General features: G+C 46.0%; 3 protein-coding genes across 7 annotated transcripts; 1 reads left to right on the top strand and 2 right to left on the bottom strand.

Moving 5' to 3' along the window:
- Nucleotides 1–117: 117 nt before the first annotated feature.
- Nucleotides 118–9776, bottom strand: ZDHHC16 (zinc finger DHHC-type palmitoyltransferase 16). Of its 3 annotated transcripts, none has more exons than XM_015062957.3 (11): nt 9551–9776; nt 5407–5654; nt 5034–5228; nt 4796–4884; nt 4384–4412; nt 3675–3808; nt 3493–3540; nt 2552–2637; nt 1789–1912; nt 1517–1587; nt 118–708 (listed from the first exon to the last, which is right to left on the bottom strand). In XM_015062957.3, exons 2-11 carry the CDS (start codon nt 5647–5649, stop codon nt 594–596), a joined length of 1134 nt encoding a protein of 377 aa, XP_014918443.1. In that variant the 5' UTR covers nt 5650–5654; nt 9551–9776; the 3' UTR covers nt 118–593. The 3 variants fall into 3 exon arrangements, with proteins under 3 accessions (XP_014918443.1, XP_053063324.1, XP_014918444.1); XM_053207349.1 differs by lacking the exon at nt 9551–9776 and adding an exon at nt 5891–9541; XM_015062958.3 differs by lacking the exon at nt 3493–3540 and having other exon boundaries at nt 9551–9719.
- A 19-nt stretch (nt 9777–9795) lies between these two features.
- EXOSC1 (exosome component 1) lies at nt 9796–27752 on the top strand. Of its 3 annotated transcripts, none has more exons than XM_027062746.2 (8): nt 9796–9953; nt 10059–10174; nt 12619–12693; nt 13919–14007; nt 15574–15607; nt 16143–16193; nt 16323–16407; nt 26434–27752. In XM_027062746.2, the coding sequence occupies exons 1-8, from the start codon at nt 9887–9889 to the stop codon at nt 26562–26564; spliced, it is 648 nt and encodes a 215-aa protein (XP_026918547.1). In that variant the 5' UTR covers nt 9796–9886; the 3' UTR covers nt 26565–27752. The 3 variants fall into 3 exon arrangements, with proteins under 3 accessions (XP_026918547.1, XP_014918442.2, XP_026918548.1); XM_015062956.3 differs by lacking the exon at nt 26434–27752 and adding an exon at nt 16740–17140; XM_027062747.2 differs by lacking the exons at nt 9796–9953; nt 26434–27752 and adding an exon at nt 16740–17140 and having other exon boundaries at nt 10110–10174; nt 15574–15614.
- On the bottom strand, nt 21533–27884 carry PGAM1 (phosphoglycerate mutase 1). Its single transcript, XM_027062745.2, has 4 exons — nt 27746–27884; nt 24056–24330; nt 23098–23278; nt 21533–22614 (listed from the first exon to the last, which is right to left on the bottom strand). Exons 1-4 carry the CDS (start codon nt 27882–27884, stop codon nt 22445–22447), a joined length of 765 nt encoding a protein of 254 aa, XP_026918546.2. The 3' UTR covers nt 21533–22444.
- Between the last annotated feature and the right edge of the window lie 112 nt (nt 27885–27996).

Below are 27996 nucleotides of genomic sequence, written 5' to 3'. Positions count from 1 at the left end.
TCAGGGTATCCACCCCTCCAAGTAGAGCATAGGAAGCATGACCAGAACACCCACTCACTAGGTCTTGACCTGACTTTTCCCTTCCTCACCCTAAAGTAAAGGCAATGAAAAGCTGTATATCTTTAAAAATCAAATACCTTTATTTTTCACCTTCAGCAGCATGTGAGAAGTGGCAGTGACCTCAGCAGTAGGCCTGGTGTCTTTGCCCTGTTGAGGAGCCAGGATCTCCGCTCTACCATTCAGGTGTTTTCTCAGACAGTACGTGGAAGAAATGGTGGCCAACCCCAGTGCTGGAACCTGGAGGAGGTCGGGGTCAGCACCCGGCAAGGTTGCTAGCTGCCTAATCTCCAGTCTGGGGCTGGAACTTCAGTTTGCCTGAGCTGAGTAAAGGGACATCGGTCCTAGGATTTCTCCACATCGTGCCTGGTTCCTGCAGTGGCCAGCAGATTGGTCCTTGGGTTGTCCCTGCATGGTACTCTAAGGCAGGCCCACTGATTCTTTTTGCCCAAGGATTCCAAGAAGCTGTCCTTGGAGGCCCTTGAGACAATGCAGGAAGCAGAGTGGCACACAGGTTGTGACAGACACAACCCAGCTCACACTGCCATCACAGAGGCTGAGTGAGCAGTCACCCAGGGAGGGGGGTCCCAGGTCATTCCATTCCCATGGGGCAGGTGACTGGAAGGCAGCAGCACCCGAGTAAGCCAGTGCCTACAAGAGAAGATAGAATGTCCCTGAGTTCCAAGAGTTCTTGGTCTTCCTTCCTGATCCTCATTCCTCAGCAAGGAGTCAAGGTATCCTGAAGCAACTTTGGCATTAACCCCAACAGTAACAAAAGTTCTAGTATGTCCAATGTGCCCTTTGGTGCTTTTAGAGGTTTCAAAATAAACCTCTAAGGGATCACCGCAAGGAATGACAGGCAGGAATGTAATAAGGACAGGAAAGGGGGGAAGGCAGGTACTTCTGGTCACCTAGTTATTACTGCCTTGGAGTTGCAATCTGAAAAGTGATTTACCCTGATCTCTTGGGCTAAGGGAGCTAACTTCATTTTTTTGGTCTTAGGATCTCTGTTAAAAATAGACTGCTGCAGTCCCACACGTTGTTGGTTTGAACTCCAGACACTACCATACCAATGCGAGGAGATGGGTGGTCACCATATCCTACCTAGAGGTCCCTTACTGACCACTCACTGCTTTCTCAGGATTCTGTTGTGTCATCTGTAAGCCTCATGCACGTATACCGCAGTTTTGGCCCCTAGCCCCTTTGGTTCAAATGAACAATGATCTCTACTCCCAGAGTCTGGATTTGTATTGTCCTGTAGGGTAGCCACTAGCCACACGTGCCTATTTAAACTAGTAAAAATAAAATGTCAATTTACGGGTGCATTAGCCACATTTCAGGTGTTCAGCAACCATATGTGGCTGGTGGCTAACGTCTTACACAGCACAGGAAAAGAACATTTTTTCTCTAACCATAGAGAGTTCTGTTGGACAGCACTAGTCTAGATGTTCTACTTTACCTTCCTGTGTCCACACCCAGGAATACCTTCCAGTTGTCCAAGCAGCCGTAGTTGTAATGATTCCTGAAAACCTAGAGCCAAGAGAAATACAGGTTTCTATAAACCCCTTTTATTTACTCCCCCTCCTAATTTTCAAGCCTAAATTGGCTAGCTAAAGTTCAGCCAGGTGAGTTCTGACCTTTTATGATGCCTGCCCTTATTGGCCCTAGACTGTGACCTCTGTTTTCAGGACAGCAGGATCAGTTACCCTCCACCCCAAGCCCCCTACTCACTCTGCCCTTGGCCTGCAGCCGACGTCTCTCCTTCTTGTTGATGTGCCTTTCGATACTAGTCTCCCCTCGACTGATGAGAACAGCATGCCATACAGTTAGGGCACCCAAGGCAAGTGCTACAGAACTAAGAAAAGAGGGGCCAAGGTTGGTGGGGAGGTTACAAGTAGGTATGAAATTGAACTGAGCTATAACGATCAGCTAGAGACTTCTCTGCTGAAGTCCCAGCCTACATCCTAGGTGAGTTCTTACTTCACTACATCTATAGAAAGCATCAATGAAAATGCGTCAACATGAGCTAAGAATAAATTAGGTGGAAAGAAAGGTGGGGGAATTAAGTCTGTGTTACTAATAACAATGTACCATACTTAAAATACCTGTGCTTAGGAAACTGCAGCGGGTAGTGAAAACAGCCAGGTTAGAACAGGCAGCATGCAATTCAGATCACAGTTCTCCCGTTCCCAACTGTGTATCACACAGCAACTCACTTCACCTCTCCTCTTCAGTTTTCCTCACCTGGAAAATGCAGTGCCCTACCTGGAAGCAGTTTAACTTACCTTGGCACATAACACTCCATGCTAGCATCCTTAGTGTTCCCTGCCCCAAAAGGCTGAAGAAAATGAAGCACTGACTCTTTGCCAAGCTAAGTTACACTAAGAACAGCAGCAGATGACACGGGCATGGGACCCTGCCTACACGTGGGCACTGGAAAAGGTTTTTCTGAAGCTGTCCCCCATTTAAACCATCAAAAAAGAGTGTTAAATACCTGCACAGGAACCAGAGGTAGACAAGACTCTTGTGAGTCACCCTTTCTCGGAAGGAGAAGGTGGGTGGTGGGGTCTGGTGATACGTCTAGGAAAAGAGAAGAGCAAGGTGGCTCATTTGCTGTTGATCTTCAGCACAGCCCCCAGCACCTGCAGGCAGGGAAGTGACCCAAACCCAGGATGAGAAAATAGGGAGTTAAGCCACAGAGGAGTCAGGGCAGCAGCCAGATGGGTGGGCCAAGCCCGGAGGCATCACCATGTGGACAAACACTGGGCAGAGCGGGTCTGGACAGGATGGCAAAGCATAGGAGGAGCTGACCCTGGGCCTTCAGGTTTGACAAAACAAATGGGGCTCCAGGGGAAGCCGCTCTGCTCCCCAGCTAGAACTCCCTCAGTGTGTGGCTGCGATCCTCAAGAGGAGGCTGGGCCCAGGCCCGGAATGCGAGAACAAGCAAGGAAAACTGAGTTCCACTAAGGACTAAAAGGACAGCAGAGGTTAAGTGGTATAATCGTGAGCCCAAGACGTCTCCAAATAAGGGGTCCTCACAGGCCTGGGAGAAGGCCTGGCATGGATGCCGAAAGACCAGGAGCAAAGAGTGATCAGACTGGCCCAGCCTGGTCCCTGTCCCCTGGAACCCCATTACACAGACTAACACAGACTCCTTGCTGCTCAGGCCGTCTCCAAGGCAGAGTCCCCACTCAGCCCAAAGAAGGTGATGATGGGATAGAGAGCCCACAACTATCACAAGCCAGGGACTTCCAGCTTGTCCCCAGGCCACTTAGTCCGCCCATGGCCCACAGCCTCCCAGAATACCCCTGGATCCAGTCTCAAGAGGCCCCTCAGCCAGCCTCTACAACTCCACTAGCAGGTGGGCCCCCGCTGCCTCAGCAACTCTACCCCCTGGCCTGAGCAGCAGGAGGCAGTGGCGTGGGGACGGCCCACCTGGTTGGCAACCGCCTGTAGTTTGTTCTTGTCGAGCTGTTTCATTTTCTAAGGGGATGGAAAACAGTGCTGGTTATACACTCAGGCCTCTAGCGTAGGGGTGCTACCAGCCCCACTCCTTAGGGACAGATTCCACACCCCAAAATTCTACTGAGCTGCCCTGCTCCTAGCTATGGGCTCACCTCGATGGCAGCATAAGCTTCCCGGAAAAGGTCCCAACTTCCGTAGCTGCAGTAGACACAGCCCAGAGTCATGAAAAAGCAGAAAGAGAAGAAGTACCGATGGTTATAGTGGCCTACACAGTTGTTTAGCCAGGCTGGTGGGGGAAGGATTAAGGACAAGATCAAACACACAGCTTCAGGTCTCTCTGGTTCATTCTTGCTTCATGATGGCATCATCCAAGCACAGGGCCTCCAGTCACCAAGAACTATTTCCCGAAGGCAGGAAAATATGGGACTATTTCCAGATGTTAAAGCTTTTCAGAGCCCTCACAAGGCCCACCGGGAAATCATGAAAACTGAAATCCTTAAGCAAAACGAATCTGCCAATACTTCAACCTAGCTGGTGTCAACCAGCCATCTGTCTGGGACAGCAGAAGGGGACCGTTGGTTCTATCTGGCATGCCCAGTGGACAACCTGAAGCCCAAACATCTCTTTCCATCCCACAAACGTTAACGTGGTTAGAATAGATGCCTCGCTCCAAGATCGTCCCATAGAACCTGTAAGCCTCCTGCTTCCCTTGGAGATGGCCAGCCCCACCACTCCTCTCCTAACTTTTCATGAGCCCAGTGTTCTTTGAGGGAGGCTAGAAGCCGTGGTTGTGGCCCTTCGCCCAGCGCAGGTGGCTGGAGCTAAAGGAGGCCTCATGCAGAAGAGATAATAAAAGGATACGGCAGTGATGATCCATCTTCAGCACACACCTGTGAGGGAGGGACACAGGCTCTGTTACGGTGGCCAAGGTTCTCGAGATGTCAGTGCCAATCCTTTCCTACAAGGACCAGCATCCTGCTGAGGTGGAAAGGGCACAGACTTTGAAGACAGCCAGGCCTTGCTTCAAACCCTGTTTCACTAGCTACGTGAACTAGTAGCTTGGACAAGGTTAACTCATCTCTCTGTTTCCACAAGCGATGACAATACCTAACTCACAGGACCGTTCTGAGGACCAGGCGTCATGACATGAGGGTGCACTGCCTGGTGAGAAGACTTCATAAACATCTTCTCGGACTCCAGGCCTACATTTTGCCCTAGGGCTTCAGCAAAAGGGTCAAAGCTGGGGTTCACAGCAAGCAAAGCCAAGACCCACCTATTGCAGATGCTGCAGTGGTGTGTTCGGGCTGGCTTGGGGTAAATACACTTCTTACAGATGGAGACCGTTGCGATATCATTCCTACCCTGTGCAAAGGGAGAAAAGCATCGTGACAACCGTGGCAGCGAAGCTGGGTACCTTAAAAGATACCAAGGCCCTCTCGCTCCCCCACGCCTAGGACTGGCTCTCGCAGCCTGCAGCTCTCTCCTTCCGGTATGCTCCTGTGGGGACCCACCTGGGGTGGGTATCCAGGTGGAGTGGTGATGGCCTGGTAGTAATGGAAGACGATGAGGATCAGATTCCAGTGGCTGTAGAAGAAGTGCCAGCAGAGCCGTGGCACTGAGTATGTTCGGAGGATGAGAGGCAGGACACACAGGTAGGCGATGGCCACAATGGAGCTGGTCAGCACGATCACCAACACCACGAACACCTGCCAGCACCAGTGAGGTCAGGTAGGCAGTGAGAGTTTGCCAACACCAAGAGTAGACTCAGGAATTTCCCCGGGGTAGGGGGCTGGTATGGGTCCCAAACCCAGTGTGGGTCCATCAGACTCGTGTCCTTCTGCTACCCCAACACGTCCCTTTTCCTGCTCCCTGGGCATCACTCACCACCCCACACCAACGGATCACGTTGTCCACCAGCCAGTAGATAGGCTCAAAGGCAGCATCGACAGCGGTGTCACTGCCACCAAAGGAGTTGTAGAGCAGGGAGCGCAGGCAGACCTTGCCATAGCGCCAGCGCTGTACCAGGCCCCGGAGCAGAGGTGGGCAGCGGCGCCTGTAGCCCAGGAGCAGAAGCAGGCGCAGGCAGAGGCGGGCGGGGCCCAGCAGCAGGCTCCGCTGGCCCCGCATGGCTCCTAGGAGAGCATACCATTGTGAGAAGCCACTCTGGTCCTGTCCCTCCCTACCCCACCAGGGAGGAGGCCCAGAGCACCAGCTTAAAGGCAAAGACCTAAGGCCCAGCTGGGCCAGTCACCAGCTGTGAGACATAGGAAGTCACTCCACTTCTCAAGGGAATGGGTGGTGCCAATGCCCCAACCAGATTACATGGGGTAGGGTCTGGAGGTTCTGAGCGTGCAGAAGTCCTACTTACATTACACCACTGGGCGCACAGCAAATCCAAAATGATGCACTCCTAGAGTAAGGGGCCAACCACAGTAAAAGGCTGAGGGAAAGGCAGGCAGCTCCAAGCCAAAGCAGGGTTTTTTGGAGTTCTCTTTGTAGACAGACCATTGGGTGGAGCACAGCTGACATGCACAAAGCTGCCACCACGCCTCTGTGGGCACGGCCACCACAGCAGAGGATTCTCAGGGTATCCTGCCTGCTCTAGACCAATGACCCACCTCCTAACAATTGCTCTTCACCAAGGAATGGCCAATGGGGGAGTGGGTACATCATATGTTGATCCTACATCTAGATCTTCCCTGGTGCTGAGTCTTAGCAAAAGATATTCCTCTTTCTTACTTCCTCTGAGCTGATGTTACAGGCCACCAGACCCAACCTGGTAGCATGAGAGTCCCTGTCTTCTGTCAGGACACCTCAGCTACCCTCTGCATGACATAAGATGCTCTGTCTCCAATTCCAGTCCCAGCCCCACCCCAAGGATACAAAAGCCAAGAAAACTTCAGTTTTTACGGCAGAATAACACTACAGGCAGGAAACACTGGCAGTGGGAGGGGGGCCTTCCTGCTGTGGCTCATGGAGACCAGAGAGCCTATCCTCTCAGTGATGAGTCTCCTTGGCCCAATTCTACTTCGATACTCACAAGTCTTCTCTGCAGCTGCTGCCCTTGGCCCCAAGCTACCCAACCAGCCTTCCGAGCTCTGCAAGTGCCTTCTTCTCCTCTATGTGATTTCTACCTCACCCAATAGCCATGGGAGGTCAGCTGCCCAGGTAATGTCCAGAACTAAAGTCATGGATTCCGTTGATGATAGTCTCATCAACTCTGCAGATTAAAGCCCTTACCAGAAAAGAAATTATCTGATTTCCCCCTAGGGCTACTGTGTCCTCAGCAACTCCACTGACTTATTTAAAAGGCAGCTCAAAACCCAACAGAAACTGGAGGAGGCTGCTCCACTGTAGGGATGGTTTCTGTTCAGTAACTGGAGCAAGGTACTCTCCTTGCACACTGGCTTATCACAAGAGGCCTTTCAAAGAAAACACTTTGTAACCTCCTTCTACAAGTTCTGTAAATGACCTAAGGCAAAGAGGAATCCAGCAGACAAGGCTAACAGAGAAAGAGAGATGATGATTCAGTAAGGACCTACTCTCTGCATCAGGATGAAGAAACTGGCCATTCCCATCACCTCCTAGGAGCTAAGAGAATTAAGGAGCGGTGTAGAAAGGGAGAAAGTAAAAACTCAACCTTCCTACTTCCCCAGTTGGAGTCCTGTTTGTTAGAACCATGATATGACCTGAAGCATGAATTTTCTTTTTCCTTTTGAGTTTAATTTATTTATTTTGAGGAGGGAGGGGCAGAGAGAGAGAGAGACAGAATCCCCAAGCAGGCTCCACACAGTCAGCAAAGAGACTGACATGGGGCTCAAATTCACGAACCATGAGCTTATGACCTGAGCTGAAATCAAGAGTTGGATGCTTAGTGGGGCGCCTGGGTGACTCAGTCGGTTAAGCGTCCAACTTCAACTCAGGTCATGATCTCACGGCCCGTGAGTTCAAGCCCTGAATTGGGCTCTGTGCCGACAGCTGAGCCTGGAGCCTGCTTCAGATTCTGTGTCTCCCTCTCTCTGCCCCTTCCCTGCTCACGCTCTGTGTCTCTCTCACTCTCAAAAATAAATAAATGTTAATAAAAACTTTTTAAAAAGAAGAGTTGGACACTTAGCCAACTGAGCCACCCAGGCACCCCTTGAAGCATGATTTTTCAAAATAGTGTACAGCCAGAGTCAAATGTAAGAGTGAGCCAAAAAATTTACCTCACAACAAATCCAAGTGACGTAGACTGTCCACGCCATTGTTCATTCCCTTATGGTGGCTAATGGAAAGTCTCCTGTTTGCTAAAATACTCTTTATAGCAATAACTTGCAAATAAGATGCATTCCTCACCTTTAATAAACATGAATTATATGCCATCTCTCCTGTCTCCAAAAACAAGAAACATTCCTTTTCAGATTCTCCACCTCCCATATTGTTCTCAACCACCTCTGGAATTCCTGACTGTATAGGAAATGCCTGCCTTAAGGACTAGACTTACCAACTCTCATCTATCCCATAACATCATTACTTAGGGTTCAATTCTGCCCTTAAGTAGTTCTGTGACCTTGGGCAAATCACCCAACCCTGCTAGAACTCAATTTCCTTGTGTTTCCATTCAGTGACAGGGTAGAGTTAAATGCTAAGGTCCTGTCCAGCTCTAATCCTTTAAGATTCTATATATACACTGGGTTAAGGTATAAATGAAATAGTTACAAATGCTTAGCACAATACCTGGCTCACAGAAATACTCAATAAGTACTTATTGAATGAACGGAGGATGCAGAAATGGTGAGGTTGATCAGATGTCTATCTGTGCTTACAAATAGCAGCAAGTGCACTCCTGCCAATGTGGTAACACTAAGTATCTGCTGCTGTCATTCTTCATGATCAGTAAAAAGCAATAGAAACCATTAGAATCACAGCACTTAAGAGCTTAAAGGGATTTTATAAAACAAATCCAACCAGAAATGAACCCAAACATGTGAACTGAAAGTTTGTAGAGCTACAGATCAGATTTGAGTGAGGAGTCTGAAGCCAACCCCCTGTCGCTCATTTTAGCTAGTGGGGTTTAGGGGGTATGGAGATGCCAGGGAAGAGATATGTGGCCCATGGGGCCACACTTGAACATACAGAGTTCCTCATTTCTCAGGAAATTGAACCACAGCAGAATTCAAAAAATTGCGATTTTGTGCGTGTTGTGGCAAGAGCGTGAACATGGGAGAAAACAGAGCAAAGCACAGCTTCACCTCCACCCCAAGCACAAGCCCTTAGCACTCTGATCCCTCGGTAGTAACCACAGACCATAGTGACTTCTGGCACCAGATTAGAGGGGACTGAAGGCCATAGCACTCCCCTCTTTCCAAGGCTCTAAGTCACCATCTGTTTTCCAAGGGGAAACTGGATTGGTGGGGGCTGGAGGGTTTGCACAGGTTAGGTTCCAAAGCAACCAAAAGGCAAGGGAAACTGAAATGAAAGTCATAGCAAATCTCAAGTGGACAAAGATGCTGCTCTCAGGATGTTTGCTGTCTTAAGCAATAGTTGTCAATCATCAGTAAGAGTAGCATTCTACTCATGTGCAGACTTTCGTTCCGAACTAACATATGCTTGAAAAAGTTAAGGATGGGCCCACATGACCTGAGCTCCGTTTGCGAGGCTCCGACTGCAAGATCTGAAGCTGCAGTCACAAAAAGTCTTTATTTCTGAACGAGGGAGGCGTGGTCAAAGTGCGAAAGACTGGAAGTAAAAAAACCTTGGGTTCCGGTTTGGGCTCTACCTTGAACTATCTACGAGGATCCTGAACAAGTTAAATCCTATCTCTGGATCTGAGTTTCCAAATCTGTGAAATGGGCAAGTTGGGTTGGCCTCCTTCCATGCTCCACGCTTTACAGCTGCCCGGAAGGTGCACTCCGCCAGGCAGGGCACGGCCGTGCTGGGCGGAGCAAGGAGAGAACAGGAACCCGGACTCGCAAAAAGGCCCCGAACAGGGCCCGACCCTAGAAAAAAGGGCAAGACTGGGGAGCAAAGTCCGCGGCTCCGCTCTTACCTGCCGCCTGCCGACTCCCCAGTCAGCCAAATGGAACCCCGCAGCCTCCGCCGCCGTTCCCTGTCACCCCCTCCAGCTCCGCAACCCGGCCGGGCCCGACTCAGCCCAACCAACCATCCTCTGCCAACCCCAGCACCAGCCAGCAGCCTGGGACCCGCCGCCAGCCCATCCTGGACCACAGGCGCAAGCGCAAGCGCAGGCGTGCCGGAGCCCCGCCCCCGGACTCGTCCCGGGGTAACCTGGGAAATAAAGTTTCCCGGAGGCTCCGATGATCACGTGACAAATCATACCAATTGACGCGTTTTTTACTGCAGAGCTAGTCCTATACTTTAGCCAATGAGAAGTCGACTTCGTTTCCCTCCTGTGGCAGTCATGGCGCCACCCGTGAGGTACTGCATTCCGGGTAAGTGTACGGGGCCCAGAGCGAATTCTGGATGAGACAGAGGCTGGAAGGCTGGATGGCTAACACCTTCTGGGCACCCGTCACTGATGCAGCATTTTTCTTCAGGCGAACGTCTGTGTAACTTGGAGGAGGGCAGCCCAGGCAGCGGCACTTACACGCGACACGGCTACATCTTTTCGTCGCTTGCTGGCTGTCTGACGAAGAGCAGCGAGAACGGAGCGGTAAAGGGGCAACTTCCCATTTCCTCCTTCTCTTCCTTTCTTTTAGGCTTCTTTTGATTTGCGGGCGCGTCTTTAGTGCCCCGGCAGTAGAACAGCTGGTCTCTTGAAGCTGGGGTCTCCACTGCTGGGCACTTGGTCTCGCTTGGTTATAGTGCTGACACTCACAGAAGGAAGTTAGGGGACGAGCAGAGGCACGCTCAGCCCCGCAGTGAGCTGAATCTTGTCCGAAGGTCGCCTACCTCTCCGGCTGCGTTTCGCTTTATCCCTACCTCACTCTCTGCAGTCTAGTCACACTGGCTTCTTTCACTGTCACTAATGGGCTAAGCTCTGTCCTGCCACAGAGCCTTTGTACGCACGCCATCTGTTTGGAACACGCTCATCTCAGCCTATTTCGTTTCTACCTATCCTTCAGATAGCCTCTCTGGCATCATTTTATCAGAGAAGCTCTCTTAGACCCACTAGTCAAGGATAAGAGTTTTGTGAGCTTTTGTTTTGTTTCGTTAAACTCTTTAACAAAGAACTAAATTTCTGTCCTTCCGTGTCTTAATCTTTACATATAATTAAACACCCAGTTACATGCTCCCCACTAGACTCTAAGTTGCATGAAAGCAAGCCTCACTACCATACCTTTAGTGCCTAGCACAAGGTAAATGCTCAGTAATGTTTGTTGAATGCCTGATACTCTCCTGCCTAGCTCCAGAGGCTCGTCCAGGATTAGCCCAGCATCAGCTAAACAGTCTTTGAGGGAGCAGCTTAAAGACAGGTAGCATAGCAGGGGCACCTGGGTGGTTCAGTTGGTTGAGCATCGATCCTTGTTTTCCGCTCAGGTCATGATCTCACATTTCCTGGGTTCAAGCCCCCCATCGGGCTCTGAACTGGCAGCACAGAGCCTGGCTGGGATTTCTCTTTCTCCCTCTCTCTCTGCCCCTCCCCTAGCTCATACACGCTCTTTCTGTCTCTCTCAAAAAATCAATAAACATTAAAAGAAAAAGACCAGTAGCATAGTAGAAAGAGGATTCAGAATTAGAACACTTAGGTACTGACTATCTAGACCTTGGTTCTGCTTTAGGTTAGAAACTTGAACTCTCTGGTTTTTAGATTCTTCCTCATATGTAAAATGAGAGACTTTTTATTCAATCAATTTTGAGAATGTCTTTAACATTTTTTTAATGTTTATTTTTGAGAGAGAGAGGTCAGTGGGAGAGGGGCAGAGAGAGAGGGAGCCAAGATCAAGAGTCAGACCCTTAACCAGCTCAGCCACCCAGGCACCCCTTTAACATTTCCAAGTTTGTTCATTTCATAGGAATAGATATCTATTGAGCATTTTTATGTGCCAGGCACAGTGTTGACCTCTAGAGAAATGGTAATGAGCCAAATACACATGGTCCCTGCTATCAAGGGGCACAGACATAAATTGTAAACAAGTAAATGTTCAAATGAGTGTATGACTACATAGGTGATGACTGCTTTGAAAGAATATTACAGGGGCGCCTGGGTGGCTGAGTCGATTGAGCATCCGACTTCAGCTCGAGTCATGATCCCATAGTTGGTGGGTTTGCGCCCCGCGCTGGGCTCTGTGCTGAGAGCTCAGAGCCTGGAGCCTGCTTCAGGTTCTGTGTTTCCCTCTGTCTGTGCCCCTCCTATGCTCATGCTGTCTCCTCAGTCTCTCAAAAATAAATAAACGTTAAGGGAAAAAAAAAATCAATGAAAGAATATTACAGGTTATCATGAAAATATGTAATAGATCCACCTAGTCAGCAGAAGTGACATTTAAACTGAATCTAAAGGATAAATAAAGAGTTGGGTGGGTGGGTAGAGCACAGTCTTGATAGAAAAAAAAAAACAGGTTGAATAGAAATCCTGACATGAGAAGATATTTAATGAATTAGTGAAACTGAAAGAAGGCCAGGGAACTGAAGCTTAGTGAACAAGGGAGAGATTAATAAAACATGAGGCTCAAAATATCTGTCTTACAGCAACAGCCAATACCATGCTCAAGGAGAAAACTACAACTATTTCCTTAAAATAGCATTAATCAAGTATGGCCATTATTATATAACATTTATTTGGAAATTCTAGCCAGTACAATAAAATGAGAAGGAGAAGGAAGTAGTATAACTTTGGAGGAAAGAATCCAGTTATCCATGATTCCAGACAATTGGTTATATTCCAAGAAAATCACCAAAAAGCTTGTTAGAATTGATCTGAAATTATTAGACTAGACTATACACTCTAACAGCATTCTTCCCTTGAAGAATGGTCTCTTGACCCTCCTATTGCCTAAAATTTCTAAGGCTATCTGTTCTGGGCACAAATAAGTCTGTAGTCCACCTGCCCTCGTGACCTCAGCTGTGGACCAAGGCATTGCTACATTACTCTTAAGCCACAAATACCTTTATGCAAGGCCTAGTCAGGATACTCATATTTTATTCTTCTCTCTATAGCTTCCTGTCATTTCTGTGATGAGAGAAACAGAATCCCAATTACTACCAGATGTGGGGGCTATTGTAACCTGTAAGGTAAGTTGGTCTTAACCTCCCTGCTTAGGAAACCTGTTGGGTGGTAAAATCATGATCTTGTTGAACTGCACTATCTAATATGGTAGCCACTAGCCATATATGGCCACTTAAATTGAAATGAATTAAAATTAAAAATACATTTCCTCAGTCTCACTAGCTGCATATAGTTAGCAGTTGCCCTATTGACCAGTACAGAACACTACTATCATCACAGTGTTACTGGACTGTACTGGCCTAGAAAGTTCTGGAATAATAATCAAGGCAGCCAAGTTCAGGCACGCATACTTCTTTCACTGAGCCGAGTCCCTGAGTATGCAGTTTGGGAAACAGGTGCCAAAAGGTAATAAGGAGGCCTTTTATTTTTATTAATTTTTTTTAATGTTTATTTATTATTGAGAAACAGAGACAGAGCATGAGCATGGGAGGGGAAGAGAGAGGGGGAGACACAATCTGAAGCAGGCTCCAGGCTCTGAGCTGTCAGCACAGAGCCCAACGCGGTGCTCAAACTCACAAACCACGAGATCATGACCGCTCTGAGCTGAAGTCAGATGCTTAACCGACTTGGCCACCCAGGTGCCCCTAGGAGGCCTATTTTTTAACATCTGGAAGCTGAGATCTTTTCCTGCAGCAAAGCAAAAGTCCTTATCCTCTCTCATTCCTGTTAAATTTCAGGTCTTTTAAAGTGTTTCAGGGGAAGTAAAATTGATGCTGTACTGATCAGTAACTGAAATACATCAATACACCCTGCCCATCCCCACTTTCTGCAGGTTAACTTGTAGCTCTTAGTCGCACTCCTTGTAAATTTCTCCAGCAGAAAATTTGTGTGTTATTCTGAAAATAACTGGAGAGGCAGTGATCCAAATATTGTGCAGTAGCTGAAATGTACACTTAACTTCTGTCCACTCTGCAGGACTCTTAATTAGATCTGTTAAAGGTCTAGATTTGCTATAATGCCCTGTGTCTATTTATGTTAGTCTTCTGTGTTTTTGAAGACCTATTCCACATTTCATTGGACACCCTCAGTAACTCTATTAGGTGGCCAGAGTGACTCTCGTTCCACTAGATATGTATCATTTATGCAGAGTTAAGTAAGAATCAATTTATCTTAAATTCTGTAATTAGTAAGGTTGCTTGGATTAAAATCACCCTAATTCCTACTTTCATGCTGCCTCCTTGAGTTGACAACTGCACAGACCCTAATGCTGATCTTTTCTCTGTTCCACAGGTCTCTAGCATCAATTCGCGCTTTGCCAAAGTGCACATCCTATATGTGGGGTCCACACCACTTAAGAACTCTTTTCGAGGAACTATCCGGTAAGAAGTATTTGTGTCTTCACATTTGCCACAGCACCTGGAATGAAATAGGATAGAACAGGAGACTGGAATTTTTAGGAACCATTATGGTTTCTATACCTGCCTCTCTCTTCGTGCTTTGATTCTCTCCAGGTAGTGTCCAACGAAAATGTTATAATGTATGAACTAGGAAACAAAGGAAAATACGAACAAGATCGGGCTTTAAATTTTTTTTTAATGTTTATTTATTTGAGAGAGAGAGAAAGAGCATGAGCAGAGAGGGGCAGAGAGGGAGAGAGAGGGATACACAGAATTTGAAGCAGGCTCCAGGCTCTGAGCTGTCAGCACAGAGCCCAACGCAGGGCTCGAACCCACTAACCACAAGATCATGACCTGGGACAAGTCAGATGCTTAACCGACTGAGCCACCCAGGTGCCCTCACAAGATCGAGCTTTAAAATGAAAAGAATTGAGCTAAGCTAGAGACTAGTGGTACAGGATGGCTCGTATGAAACAAAGTAGAAGGGGGGTACCTGGGTGGCTCAATTGGTTAAGCATCCAACTTTGGCTCAGGATATGATCTTGCTGTTTGTGGTTTCGAGCCCCACATCAGGCTCTGTGCTGACAGCTCGGAGCCTGAAGCCTGCTTCAGATTCTGTGTCTCCCCCTCTCTCTGCCCCTCCCCTGCTCACTCTGTCTCTCAAAAAATAAACAAACATTGAAACTAAGTAGAAGTCATTTTAGGAAATCTCTTCCTTTCTTGAATTTAATACATTTTAAAGGATTGTAAGACATGAAAAAGCTTAGTGGGTAAGGGGTACATGGCTGGCTCAGTAAAGCATGCAAGTCTTCATGTCAGCATTGTGAGTTTGAGCCCCATGCTGGGTGTAGAGATTACTTAAAAATAAAATCTTTTTTTTTTAATGTTTATTTAATTTTGAGAGAGACAGAGAGAAAGAACAGGAGTGGGGGAGGGGCAGAGAGGGAGATAGAGAATCTGAAGCAGGCTCCAGGCTCTGAGCTGTCAGCACAGAGCCGGATGCGGGGCCCGAACCTATGAACTGTGGGATCATGACCTGAACTGAAGTTGGCCACTTAACCAACTGAGCCACCCAGGCGCCCCACTTAAAAATAAAATTTTTAAAAAAAGAAATGGTTAGTGGGTGAAATAGTAGTTTTTTTTCCTACAGGTTTTTTGAGAAAGGACAAACAATACTTGTGAGCTAGATAATTTAACTTCTCAGGCTCTTTCTACCCTCAGAATTCCATGTGGTTCTATAGTGTTTCTGTTCAAGCTCCCCTAAGGCAGCAAAGTTCCTTATCCTTTCCTGCCAAATCTGATCTGCTTTTCTCTAGTCCAAGGTATTGCTACAGCTGCTCTGTGTGACCCAAGAATGGGAATGTGGTTTTCTCCTCTGGGTGAGGACTGGGAATGCTTCTACCCTGCTTCTCTTGGTGGCATTTGGGTTCCAGTTATGACTTGTTCTCTCTACTCTTGTAGCTCTTTGTCTACTAGGATTTTGCAGGATAATTCTTTCTCTTATCTTTCCCATAGATGATTAATCTTTCTGTTAATTCTTTTTTACAGCAAGGAAGATGTCCGAGCTACTGAAAAAGACAAGGTTGTTGGTTGGTTCTGTTTGTTTTTGTTGTTGTTTTTTTGTTTTTTTTTTTTTTCCTCTCTGATGGTCTGAGGAATGTCAGTCCTTAAATTATTCTAGTGAATTTCAAACATCTGTGGGAATGTGGATCCAAAGATGCAGGGAATTTATTTCCTACTGAAAAGTGTGGAATTCACTGTCCCTTTCCTCTCCCTAGGATTTTTGTTTGCTCTATTGACCAGAAGGGACTAGTTTACTCCTTGCCTTTGAAGCCAGGTGTTTATTCATTGTTATTCTCTCAGACTTACTCTGTATTCTTTCAGAGCCAACTATAGTACCTTTTGTCCTAGTCAGATTCCTGCTCAGGTTACTGAATTAAAAATCTTTCATTTATGTGATAATGCTGTAGAAGCAATAAAAGTTGTTGATTGACTTGACTAATGATGACTTCCACCCTGTGGGGTTAAAAAGTAGACTGGCTTTACTAGAAGGATTAATAGTTTCATGTGGATCTGATATAGAGCTTTCATTTAACATTCCTGTTCTTTCTTTACAGGTTGAGATTTATAAGAGTTTCCGCCCAGGTGACATTGTCCTAGCCAAAGTGGTATCCTTTATTCCTAGCAGTCTTGTGGTCCTTTGTCAAACAAGAAGTAGAAGTGGAAAGTAGCTCAAGTGGCTGTGGGAGGGAAGACTTAAAACCTGTCATTTTCCTTAACCAGTGTTACATGACTAGATCTCCCTGGGTGACGCACAGTCCAATTACCTTCTGACCACTGCTGAAAATGAGCTTGGGGTAGTGGTGGCCCACAGTGAATCGGGTGAGTTGGTCCATTCTTCCACATGCTTACCTTTCCCTAAGGGTAATGGTTTGGGATCAGTCCACTGTTTTCTTTCATTACCCTTGTTTTTTAATTATTTAGGCAGCAGTATGAGTGTTGATACTACTCAGAGATTGGAATGATTCTTGTATAATTGAAAGGTCTGAGGGGGGACTCACTGCCTTAGTCAGTGGAATAAACCAGGCTTTTTCTGTATGAGGTGAGGTTCGCTAGGTAGCTTGGTGACACTTCCGTTCATACCCAGCTGAAAAGGGAAGGGTCTTAAGCAAACTTTAGGGGTCCCAGCTCCAACACCAGCTCTTCCCTTCCAGGTGTCCAGATGGTTCCCATTAGCTGGTGTGAGATGCAGTGCCCTAAGACTCACACTAAAGAATTCCGGAAAGTGGCTCGAGTACAGCCTGAATTCTTGCAGACCTAAGAAGCTACATTTTACCCCACGGGAGGGGTAAGCTGTTTCTAAGAGTACGTGTATGAACCCAACATCAGGATGCCATTGTTTTTATTCACACACCTCAGGTTGACCAACAACTACCTGTAGAAAAATCTGCCAGCAACTTTTACTGTCAGAATATTTTTCTTATGAACCTTGCAATGGATTTCATTCTCTTGAGTGATTCTCTTTTGGAGGTACCAGCAAATGAACTGTATAATGTTGGAAGTAATCTGTTTCTTCTGACAGTCTTACAAATACATATTTATTGCTGTGACAAAACATTTTTACTAAAAGGATTTTATGGTTTCTGTTGTCTTGAGTAGGGAAGGGAATCTAAAAAGCATCATGACATGGGGCACCTGGGTGGCCCAGGCGGTTAAGCATCTGACTCTTGGTTTCAGCTCAGGTCATAGTCTCCCAATTTGTCAGTTTGAGCCCTGCATTGAGCTCTGTGCTGACAGCTCAGAGCCTGCTTGAGATTCTTGCTCTCAAGTTAAAAAAAAAAAAAACCTCACCTCCAGTCATTTTTGCGTTTTTTATGTTCCTTTTAAGCACTTCTGCTTATTGAGTACTTCCTATGTGCCAGGCACCGGGTCAAACACTTTATAAACATCTCTTCGTTTAGAGAGATTATGGTTTAGTGAAAATGATAGAACACGTGGTGATGCAGGGTGCATGTGAGTAGTTCTGAAAGTAATTAGGTGAATATAGTATTACTGATTAGTGGGTACTCCAGGAAACGTTAAATCTGAATTGAAAAGAGGGTCAGAGCACTGTTTCGTGAGGTGACCAGGGAAAGATCTGTAACGTGAAGTAAAAGGAATTGAAGAACTGAGGTAGTGAAATGAAGATACGCAAGGCAGACAGAAAAACTTAAGCAGAGGGCAAAAGCAGGAATGAACATGCAGGTTTGGGGATGAGGAAGAGATGAGGGTTTAAGCATGGAAAAGCTGCAGAGAGAATAGAAGGAAAGAAGAGATGTCAGTTTTTTTTTAATCTATATATTTTTTAAGTTTATTTAGTTTGAGAGAGAGAGAGAGCACGAACAGGGGAGGGGCAGAGAGAATGAGATTCGCAAGCAGACTCTGAGCTGTCAGCACAGAGCCCACTGTGGGGCTCAATCTCACAAACCATGAGATCGTGACCTGAGCTGAAACCAAGAGTCAGATGCTCAACCGAGCCACCCAGGCATCTCAAGATATGTCAATTCTTGAGATGTTCTTCAAGGAGCATCTGTCATTGCACACATCTTCTGTGTGTAGTGACAGTGGTTACAGGTGAACTCTGGAATCAACCCGACTGGGTTTGTATCCTCTAGCTGCTAGCCAGAATAGGTTAGGTTGTTTGTTTGGTTGTCTTTTGGGTTTTTTAAATGTTTGTTTTTGAGAGAGGGAGAGACAGAGAATTCCCAAGCAGGCTCTGCACCACCAGCCCAGAGCCTGATGCAGGGCTCGAACTCACGAACGTGAGTGAGTTCATGACCTGAGCCAAAACCAAGAGTCAGACGCCCAACCAACCGAGCTACCCAAGTGACCCTGTTCGGTTTTTTTAAATTAGAAAAGAGTATTGAGATCAATGTAGCTCCACATGCAGTTTTAAGAAACAATTCAGATAGATCCCTTGTACACTTTGCCCATTTTCCCCTAATGGTGACATTGTGCAAATTACAGTATACTAAAATAATCAGCATGTTGACATTGATAGTAGTGCAAGTTTAGTTTCTTTTAAAAGTCTGTTTCCTTGTCTGGAATGGTATGATCTCATAGGGTTATTGTGAGGAAGAAATGCAGAAGTTCCAGTACATGGCACTATTGTTGTTATTATATTACTATTATAGATTTGATCACCTTCTAAAGTATCTGTTAAGTTCTAGGCCTTATGCTAGACATTTTGATATAGTTTAGTCCCCTTACTGATGGATATTTTAAGCTTTATAGATTTTTTTGCAGTGTTGCAGAGAAAATCCCTATACCATACATCCTTGTGCATGCCTAAGATTCTGTGGCAACAGAGATTCCTAAAAGTGGAGTGTACTGGGTCAAAGAATGTGCACATTTTAAATTTTGGTTAGATTCACCCACATTACCTTGCAGGTAGATGCTACCAGTTGATTCTCTCTACAGTGTTAGCCATTGTACTTATTTTATCTCTGAACTTCCCAGTAGCCCTGGCATGTACTAATTATGTCCACACTTTACAGAAAAGTAAACTAAGATTTAGAAAAATCAGTTAACTTGCCTTAAGTCACACAGACATCCATGTGGCAGAGCATTAATCTTTGTCCTGTAACTTGATGCCTCCTTTTACCAAATATTGAATAGGATCTTGCACATGCAATTAGAGGCTCTCCAAATTGACATTGGTTCATTAATTATGAGTGCTTGTTGGACATCATTCATTCAAATATGTTAGGCAATTATTCTGCCCACCAGTGTTTCAGGAAGTAGGAGGTAAAACAGTGAACATGATAGAATCCTTTCCTTGTAGAGCTTAGATTCTAGATGTGGGCAGGGGGCGCCTAGATGTCTCAGTCAGTTAAGTGTCTTCAGCTCAGGTTATGATCTCGTGGTTCTTGGAATGAGCCCCGCGTTGGGCAGTATGCTGACAGTTAAGCCTGGAGCCTGCTTTGAATTCTCTCTCTGCCCCTCCCCTGCTTATGCTTTCTCTTTCTCCCTCTCAAAAATAAGTAAACATTAAAAAAAAAATTCTAATGGGGGAAGACAGGTGATAAGTAAACAAAGAAATGCTGTAATAGTGTCCTAAAGAAGAGCATTTGAAACAGTTGGGTAATAGCCTCCTCTGACCTGCTGCAGAGCAGGTTAGGTTTTCTCACTGTTGACCACTGTATTGTATCACAGCTAAGTTTATGAGCCTGTCTCCCCTTCTAGCCTGAGGTTTTAGGGCAGGATTCTGTCTTTGAGTCTTCAGTACCTGGTATTGTGACTAACACATAGCAAAAGCACCATAAAAAAAAATTTTTTTTTTAGTGTTCTCATAGCTGACAGCTATGCCTAAATAGTGATGTTTAGTGATATTCACTAATCTAAAATTGGTTCTAAAGACAAGAATTTCTCTGTGTTGGAATAGCGGTTCTTAGCCTGGGTTAGATGAACCTCAGAATTGTCTATGAAGTGGGGCAGGCACCTGAGTGGCTCTGTCGGTTAGGTCAGGCCATGATCTCATGGTTCATGAGTTTGAGCCCCACGTCGGGCTCCGTGCTGACAGCTCAGAGCTTGAAGCCTGCTTTGGATTTTGTGTCTCCCTGTCTCTCTGCCCCTTTCCCATTCGCTCGCTCTCTCGCTCTCAAAAATAGACATACATTAAAAAAAAATTAAAAATTTTTAATTGCCTATAAAGCTTAAAAAACAACAGAACCCTAGCTCTGCTTTGGAATCTCATGAGGTGAACCCACCACAGATGTTTGGGTTTTTCTTTCAGCTCCATGGGTGATTATGATGTGCTACCCTGGGTAAGCAGTCTTAGAGGTACAGTGGTTGCTGGCCTTCTGGTAGTAATGATAAATAATGCTGGTTTTCTGTTACTTTCCTGCCACAAGAGTTCTAGTCAATGACTGAAGACTGCTATGTCAGGATATAGAGGGACTCTGATCTAAGCTGCTCCAGTCTGACTTGGGCGAAGAGCCTCAAAGAAAATTATCAACTTTTGGTTTAAGATTCATTATAGGCCAAGTAAACTTAACATTCCACCAGACTGTTGGAGACTTAAATTACTAAAGGTCATCCTAGGGTTATAGATCAAGTGAAAAACTAAACCTGAAAAGCAAGATGATTAGTATTTACATTTTAGGATAAGGACTTCTGTTCAACTTCTTTCATCTGGGTTCCAGTACTTAGTAGTATATATTTCGCAAGTTTCTACATCTCTTTCAGTCTATTTCTTCTGTAAATTCGGGATACCAGCCGTTTCAGAGGTTGTCAAGATTAGAGGTTATGTAGCTGGCATAGAGGAGCTTCATGAGAGCTTAACAGACTGAGGGTGTTACTTGCTCCTAGTAGAAGAAAGGTATTATGGGGTTTCTCTTGCCTTGTAAAGGCTTTCATGTTCATTATCTTTTGAAAAGCTTTAAAGAGAAGGAAAATGTGAGCAATGTCCCTTCCCGATTACGTATACAATGTAATAGTCCTTTTCTTCTGCATCATTTTATTATACAGTTATGTGCCGTTTTTGAGGATGAAGTGTGAATCAAGTTTACAGATTTTAATTTTTGAGAGAGAGCACAAGCAGGGGGAGGGGCAAAGAGAAGAGGACAAAGGATTTGAATCAGGCTGACAGCAGTGAGCCTGATGTGGGGCTCAAACTCACAAACCTCAAAATCGACCTGAGCTGAAGTCAGATGCTTAACTGAGCCACCCAGGCACCAAGTTTACAGATTTCTAATAAAAAAAGGTTAGCTTTTTTAAGGTAAACAAGCCTTTACCTTACTCAAAAGAAGGCATAGTGGAGTTTGAGAATTTGACCACTCAAGGAGTATTCAGCCAGCACACTGAGCAAGTGCTATAGAGGCAACAGGAATGGAGGGTCAGCCAGGAAGACCTGCCCACCCCCACACTTCAGCTCCCCAACCTAAGGTGGAAAACCCTAGTAAGACACACCCAGTTTGATGTTCAAGCTGATCTTCTCAAATGAGAGATTACTACATCACACAGAAGATATTGCACATCACTCCTTTATTATACTGATCTGGAAAAAAGATTTAGTATAGTTACGCTCAAAATGAGTACTGGGCCCAGGTGGCAGGACCAAGCAACTGGAACATGATCAGAAACATATACAGTAAAAGACACGCTTGGACGTGATCAAGAGGCATTTCACTGCCATAAAACATTAAGGCAGGGGAGGGATTCTAAAACACACAGCAGGATAAACTCCTAGGCCTCAGAAGTCAAGGGGCTTCTCCCACGTTGGTGTGAGGAATGGCTTATTTTGGGATGACTGCATGTGGGAATATTTCAACCGCAACTAGAAACCCCAGAAGGGTTTTTGGTTTGTATTATTTTATATATGTGTGTGTGTGTATATATATACTTTTTTTTTTTCTTTTCGTAAAAGTAGATGCAACACAAAACATTTAAATTGATCCCAGTCTTCTGGAGCCAACTCTTCTGGGGTCAGAGGGGAAATGATTCTTTCACTGGAATGACTGGAGCCCCCCCCCCCCCCAGTCACCTGACTACAGAATAGTACAGGACTGGCTCCTGGGAACACAAATAGGCTCTCTTACTTCTCATTGGTCACATCTTAGCATGGTTCCTTCCTATCCCCAACTCAATCAACAGTAGCAAAAACACCAGAGTTACTAACTCTCTACTTTTGGGTAAAAGTCTTCCCTCAGCTTGGGACTGAAGACTCATACCCCAGAAGTGCCATTCTGACTAGACTATATGAAGAGAGTGGGTGCAAGAGACAAATGGCTAAACAAAATTAGGAGCCACTGGTCCCCATCTGCAGCTAAAACTTAAGATGCCTACAGATGTGGTCAGTGTGACATGTGCAGGGAAGAAATGTGGAGGAACGGGATGGGTAGGGAGGGTGTTCTTGGAAAAATAGTCTGCCTGCTCGCCTTCACTTTTTGGCCTTGCCCTGGGCAGCCACAGCTTCCATGGCTTTACGCACGGTCTCTTCATCCCCCAGGAACTGCATGGGCTTGATGGGCTTCAAGTTCTTGTCCAATTCATAGACCATGGGAATACCTGTTGGCAGGTTCAGCTCCATGATAGCCTCTTCAGAAAGACCTGAAGGAAATACACACCATGATAAGCCAAGCTAGACACGAATCCATGTCCCCCCTGCAGGTAACAAAGGACTTTGGTAGGAATTAAAACAAGACACCCCTTCTGATATTTATAGTAACAGTAACAATCTGTATTATAGATCAATCACCCAAAGAATGCCTCCAATACTTAGTTCTCAGCCACTGAAAAGAAAAAAAGTATGTAAGGTGGTATACCGCAGATATCTCTCCCAAAGTGGGGTTTGGAAACCCACAGTGAAGCAGGACTATACACATCTCAAATGTCCTGTGTAGTCCATCCAGTCTGACAAAAATCAGCACATCTAGGCCTCTAGGCCCTCAGGTGAACCAATTTAAGATGCAAACTGAGGGACTATCAATGTGTCCAGCCTTTCCCTGAAGATCTCTTTTGCATGAAATAAATCTGATTTGTGGCAGTTTTGCTGTGTCCCTCCTGGAGGGCTCCCCTGAAAAACGTACATACCCTCCAGATGCTTGACAATGCCCCGAAGGCTGTTGCCGTGGGCTGCAATCAGGACCCGTTTCCCCTCCTTGATCTGGGGAACTATTTCTTCATTCCAAAAGGGCAGAGCTCTGGCAATTGTGTCCTTCAGACTCTCACAGGAGGGTAGCTGATCTTCAGTGAGGTCTGCATACCTACGATCCTAAACAATAAAAATCCATGCTCACCAATTAGTAGTAGTTGTATCTGTTCTGCCCATTCCTCATCCCCTAAGGTATGAATCAAAGTGATAGGTGAAGGTCTTTCACCAGGACACAGAACGGAGCTGAGAGTTTGGTCACAGGGAGAAGAATTATTTTGCTGCTCATCCTACCACCATTACCCGCTATTGGGAAAATGAACAGTTCAAATGAAACAGAACTGAGAAGAAAAAAGGTAGGTATAAAGCTCTTCCCAATTCACTTAATCTTAATAGTTGGCTTAAGAAGGCCCTACAACTCTAAGGGGCGCCTGGGTGGCTCAGTCAGTTAAGTGTCCAACTTCAGCTCAGGCCATGATCTCACAATTTGTGGGGTTCGAGCCCCATGTGGGCTCTGTGCTGTCAGACCAGAGCCTGGAGCCTGCTCTTGATTTCTGTGTCTCCCTCTCTGTCCCTCCCCCTCTCCCTCCTTCCCTCTCTCAAATAAACATTAAAAAAATTTTTTTTAAAAAGGCCCTACGACTATGGATGGGTTTTATAAGGTATCGCAATGGAGATACAAAAAAGAAGATACAATTTCTTTTTAGGTAAACAAGTATCGACTAAATCTTTTTAACAAGTGAAGGCCATTCCTTGGAGAAGGAGAATAACAATTAACTAGCATAAATTAAAAAACTCAATAGGACCAAGCAGACACTACTAAAAGCTAAAAAAGAGTGAGGCCCAGGTTCTAACACCCTGGTCCTAGGCAGAATGAGCCAAACCCCCATTTGTCCATACCTTACTGATGTTGCTGTAGAAGGGATGGTCGGGTTCCATCGGAGGTGGCGGGACATCATAGGAGCGCCTCCAGATCTTTACTTGGGCCTCACCATGCTTGGCAGCAGTTTCTGCTTTATTAAGGCCAGTCAGACCCCCATAGTGCCGCTCATTGAGGCGCCAAGTCCTCACTACAGGCAGCCACATTTGGTCAATGACATCCAGCACTGTCCAGAGAGTCCGAATTGCTCTCTTCTGCACGGAGGTGAAGCAGATGTCAAACTCATAGCCAGCATCTGGGAATCATAAATTCAAAGTGATAAGCCAATCGGGTCCACTATGGAACCAGAGTTTTCTCACATCTAAATTTAACTAGTTTGTATACCCTAGGAAAAAAAGACAATATTCCACCTTTACAGAAGACAAAATATGTTGATTTATGTTATAGTTGACAATGTACTTTCCAGTGGTTCCCCAATAATTCATCTAACCCAAGACCTAAATGTATTGTCAGGGAGCTAACCTATGCCATCTGTGCTGCTTATCCTAAACCCCAGAATGCTGTGTTAAGCCCATTTTAAGAACTTATTTCTACTTCAATTCTTTCAAGAAAAGGATCCTTAAAAACTTGGAATCTCTTACTAAATAATAACCAATATTTATGGAGGGCTTACCATCTGTCAAGCACTATACAAATTATTTTGTATATGTTTTATTTAGTCTTCATGACAATCCTGAGATTATAATCCTTACAACCCATTTTACCAGATGAGGAAAATAAAGACTAGAGAGATTAAGCAAATCATCCAAGGTCACAGCTGTAAATGAGAGATTAAAACCCAAGCTGTGTGACTCCAAAATCCAACTCATAACCTCCATCTCTAGCTACCTCCATATTATTCTAAACCCTAAGGATCTGTTTGTATTTTAGTTAAAACAGTCACTTCTGCCCAATACTAGTAAATATATTTCAGACCTAACCTCTTGTCTACGGGAAAACAATTTGAAACCCAACAATCAGGACACAGCAAGAGCTCTTAGAGGATGCTGATTAAAACTTCAGTATGTTGAATGAAATTGTATTTTCACTATGTAGTGGAAATCACATCAGTCTCTTAATCCACAGTGCCTTTCTGCTATAGTCAAGTGCCAACCTGTACACACTTAGGTCAACTGTTAGACCAAGTTCAGGAGAAGCCACTCCCTGGAGAAAGCAGAAAGAGCAAATGCTGTGCAGTCTGACTCATTTAGACACGAATCTCTCCTCATACAGTAGTTATTAAGGCGTAGTAATCAAGTTATGTTGCCCCAACCACCCCAACAATTAATCTTCTTAGTTCGTGGAAGATTATCCCCCCTTCCCACTTTAAAAGGGAGATGGCCCTTTATGTAGTGTTTTCCTCCATGAGGCTACAAGGCCCTCTTTGAAATTCAGCACAAACTTTCCTGGGTATTGCCTCATACTGAGGTTGCCAACAGTAATTAATGCAATGTGAAGTGAATTCTGCCAGTCGTTCAACTGAGAATGAGGCCAATAAGAACTACGCTGATGGAGGAGGGGAGGATTAATCACCAGGAAACCCATCACTACCCACAGGGGAAAAGATGACAAATCTCATCAAATCTCATCACTGAACCTCAAGACAAGTCCTAGTAGACTCCATTACCATTTCCTCCCTAACTATAAGGGGAGGAATGGCTCCCCAATAAAAGGCTGAGTCACTGGCAAGTGCAAGCCTCATCTCCCATGCTGAAAAGCTACTGGCTGTTTCACTGCAATTATTATTTCCCCTTGTGATGGAGTGCCTCCTGTTGGATACACAAATAGGTCCCCAAGAAGAAAAGCAGTTCCACTCAGGAGAACTTCCCCATTAAATAAAAGCATAGCCTAGGATATTCCCAAGTGTGGGGTGGATGGTGTGATATGTGGTGTGGACCTCATCCTCTCCCAGGAGTAAGACTGTATGGAGAAACTCAGTTCTCACTAGTTCCCTCCTGAAACGATTCAAGAGTTTATAAACGCTACTATCATTTAAAGCTCTGAAGAATTTAATATATTTAGGTTTTTTATATTATTCACAATGGTCTTCACGATTCAGACTTCTGCTTTTAGTCTTGTTTAATATAATCATTTGTGATGCCCATAACGGATACTAATCTTTTAAATAGGATTTTTTTTTTTTTAAACTAACGCTACCAACATTTACTTAGAAAGTGACATAGGGGGTGCCTGGCTGATCAGTCGGTGGAGCATGCAACTCTTGATCTCGGGGTCCTTGACTTGCAGCCCCACGTTGGATGTAGAGATTACTAAAAATAAATCAACAACAACAAAATCTTGAAATAGGGTCTGCTACTTTAAAGAGATTACAAGTTTAACCATTTGATCACTCTTTTAGGGTACAGCTGCAATTATCTTTGTCCTGGGCTAGTCATCAGCAAACCACCACAGACCCATACAGTTCTTCCTGCCAAACACAGAGAAAATGGCCTCCTTTCCCAGCTCTTTCCCTTTCCCAGCCTCTCCTAAATGTAAGTCACACCAAGCCATCTCAAAGCAGACACACAGCCAGCAGGATTACATTTCCTACACTTTCCAAACCTTTGCTTCAATTCAAAAGGATCTACCGTGAAGGCAAGAAGCTAGAAAGAGTAACCTGAGGCCAAATACCTGTTCCACATCAGGCATCAATGACCCTTTCAAATGGCTGCTTCAACGTCCAGAGGTTAGAAGAGCGCAGGGCAAGATCTGCCCTAATTACATCAGTGGAAGCACCTCCTCAGTACAGAGGGATTCTCTTGAGTTGCTGGCAGCTGAGAATGCTTCCTTATAAAAAGCATTCCAAAACCACAAAGAGCTGTTCGCCGCAGGAGGCAAGCCTGGGTAGGCGAGTTTATCTCACTGCCACTTCCACCTTTGCCCAGCGTCTACCTGTTACTCAACCCAGAATTGGAGCGAGCGGGATGGACTAGGAATAAGGAGATAACGACCTTTAACAAGTCATCTATGCAATCCTCACTTTTCCCAGCTATAGAAGAGGGCCAGGGAGGGAAAGAAAGGAAGGGGATAATAATCTACTTCATGGAATCGTGCAGAGGACAACTCAAATTATTCATTCATTCACTCATTCATTCACTCAATTACATTTGTGGATGCATTCGGGGCACAAGATTCGTGGGATGCTGCTGAACAGCAAAGGCCTACATAAGCACGTGGGTTTCGTGAGGCCTGTTGTCCGCCCAGCGCCGCGTTACTCCCCGCACAGCCGGGGACAAGCGTGTGGTCTGACGCTTCACGAGGATCCGCAGCAGCCTCTTGAAAAGGCTTGGTTACAGCTCCCGGAAGACACCGGCCATCCAATTTAATAACCCGTCCCCGAGTTACTGAATGCTCAGATTAGTAAATGGGAGAATTTCGCCAAGGCGGTGTCGTGGAGGATGCAGTGGGTTGCGGGGCGACCGCCCCCAGTCCTCTTCCCGGCGTGGCCCATCACACCACTGGGTGACCTTGAGCAAGTCGACAGCCCCCCCCCCCCCGCACACACACCCTGAAACCATTTTGCCAACCGCAAAATAAACTGCAGGAGAGCTGAAGCCCAAGGTCAGCCCTCTCCGCGAGGGTACGGGGGCGAGCCAGGCGGCCCTCAACCAGGGGCGCCCGCCCGAGCCTCCGCAGCCCCCACCCACAGCCCGCCCCGGCCCGTTCCTCACCTCGCAGCGCCTGCCCGCCGCGCTTCGCCTCCTCGTGCCCGGCAGGGCTCAAGTCGGCGTCGTACCAGCCGCTGAAGCGGTTCTCCAGGTTCCAAGCGCTCTCGCCGTGCCTGATCAGCACCAGCTTATAGGCGGCCATGGTGGCGGCTCGGGGTGCGACGCAGAGTGGGACTCGCTGAGATTCCGGAGTCGCTGTCCGGCCCCAGCCGCGCCTGCGCGCTCGCACTCCACCGCCCAGCTCCCGCGCACTT

This window comes from Acinonyx jubatus, chromosome D2 (assembly GCF_027475565.1).
Source record: "Acinonyx jubatus isolate Ajub_Pintada_27869175 chromosome D2, VMU_Ajub_asm_v1.0, whole genome shotgun sequence".
NCBI classification, from domain to species: Eukaryota; Metazoa; Chordata; class Mammalia; order Carnivora; family Felidae; genus Acinonyx; species Acinonyx jubatus.
Note: the sequence above shows the minus strand (reverse complement) of the source record. Positions and strands in the feature narration are given on the sequence as shown.

Excerpts from the sequence above, each read along its gene's own strand:
- ZDHHC16 (XM_015062957.3), bottom strand. The coding sequence starts at position 5,649 with ATGCGGGGCCAGCGGAGCCTGCTGCTGGGCCCCGCCCGCCTCTGCCTG. Across the intron at positions 3,541-3,674 it reads AAGCTTATGCTGCCATCGAG|AAAATGAAACAGCTCGACAA; the intron begins GTGAGCCCATAG and ends CCATCCCCTTAG. Across the intron at positions 1,913-2,551 it reads TACCTCTGGTTCCTGTGCAG|TTCTGTAGCACTTGCCTTGG; the intron begins GTATTTAACACT and ends CTCTTTTCTTAG.
- EXOSC1 (XM_027062746.2), top strand. The coding sequence starts at position 9,887 with ATGAGAAGTCGACTTCGTTTCCCTCCTGTGGCAGTCATGGCGCCACCC. Across the intron at positions 9,954-10,058 it reads CGTGAGGTACTGCATTCCGG|GCGAACGTCTGTGTAACTTG; the intron begins GTAAGTGTACGG and ends ATTTTTCTTCAG. Across the intron at positions 16,408-26,433 it reads GGTGGCCCACAGTGAATCGG|GGTACAGCTGCAATTATCTT; the intron begins GTGAGTTGGTCC and ends TCACTCTTTTAG.
- PGAM1 (XM_027062745.2), bottom strand. The coding sequence starts at position 27,884 with ATGGCCGCCTATAAGCTGGTGCTGATCAGGCACGGCGAGAGCGCTTGG. Across the intron at positions 24,331-27,745 it reads CGGCGGGCAGGCGCTGCGAG|ATGCTGGCTATGAGTTTGAC; the intron begins GTGAGGAACGGG and ends TATGATTCCCAG. Across the intron at positions 23,279-24,055 it reads TCTACAGCAACATCAGTAAG|GATCGTAGGTATGCAGACCT; the intron begins GTATGGACAAAT and ends TTTATTGTTTAG.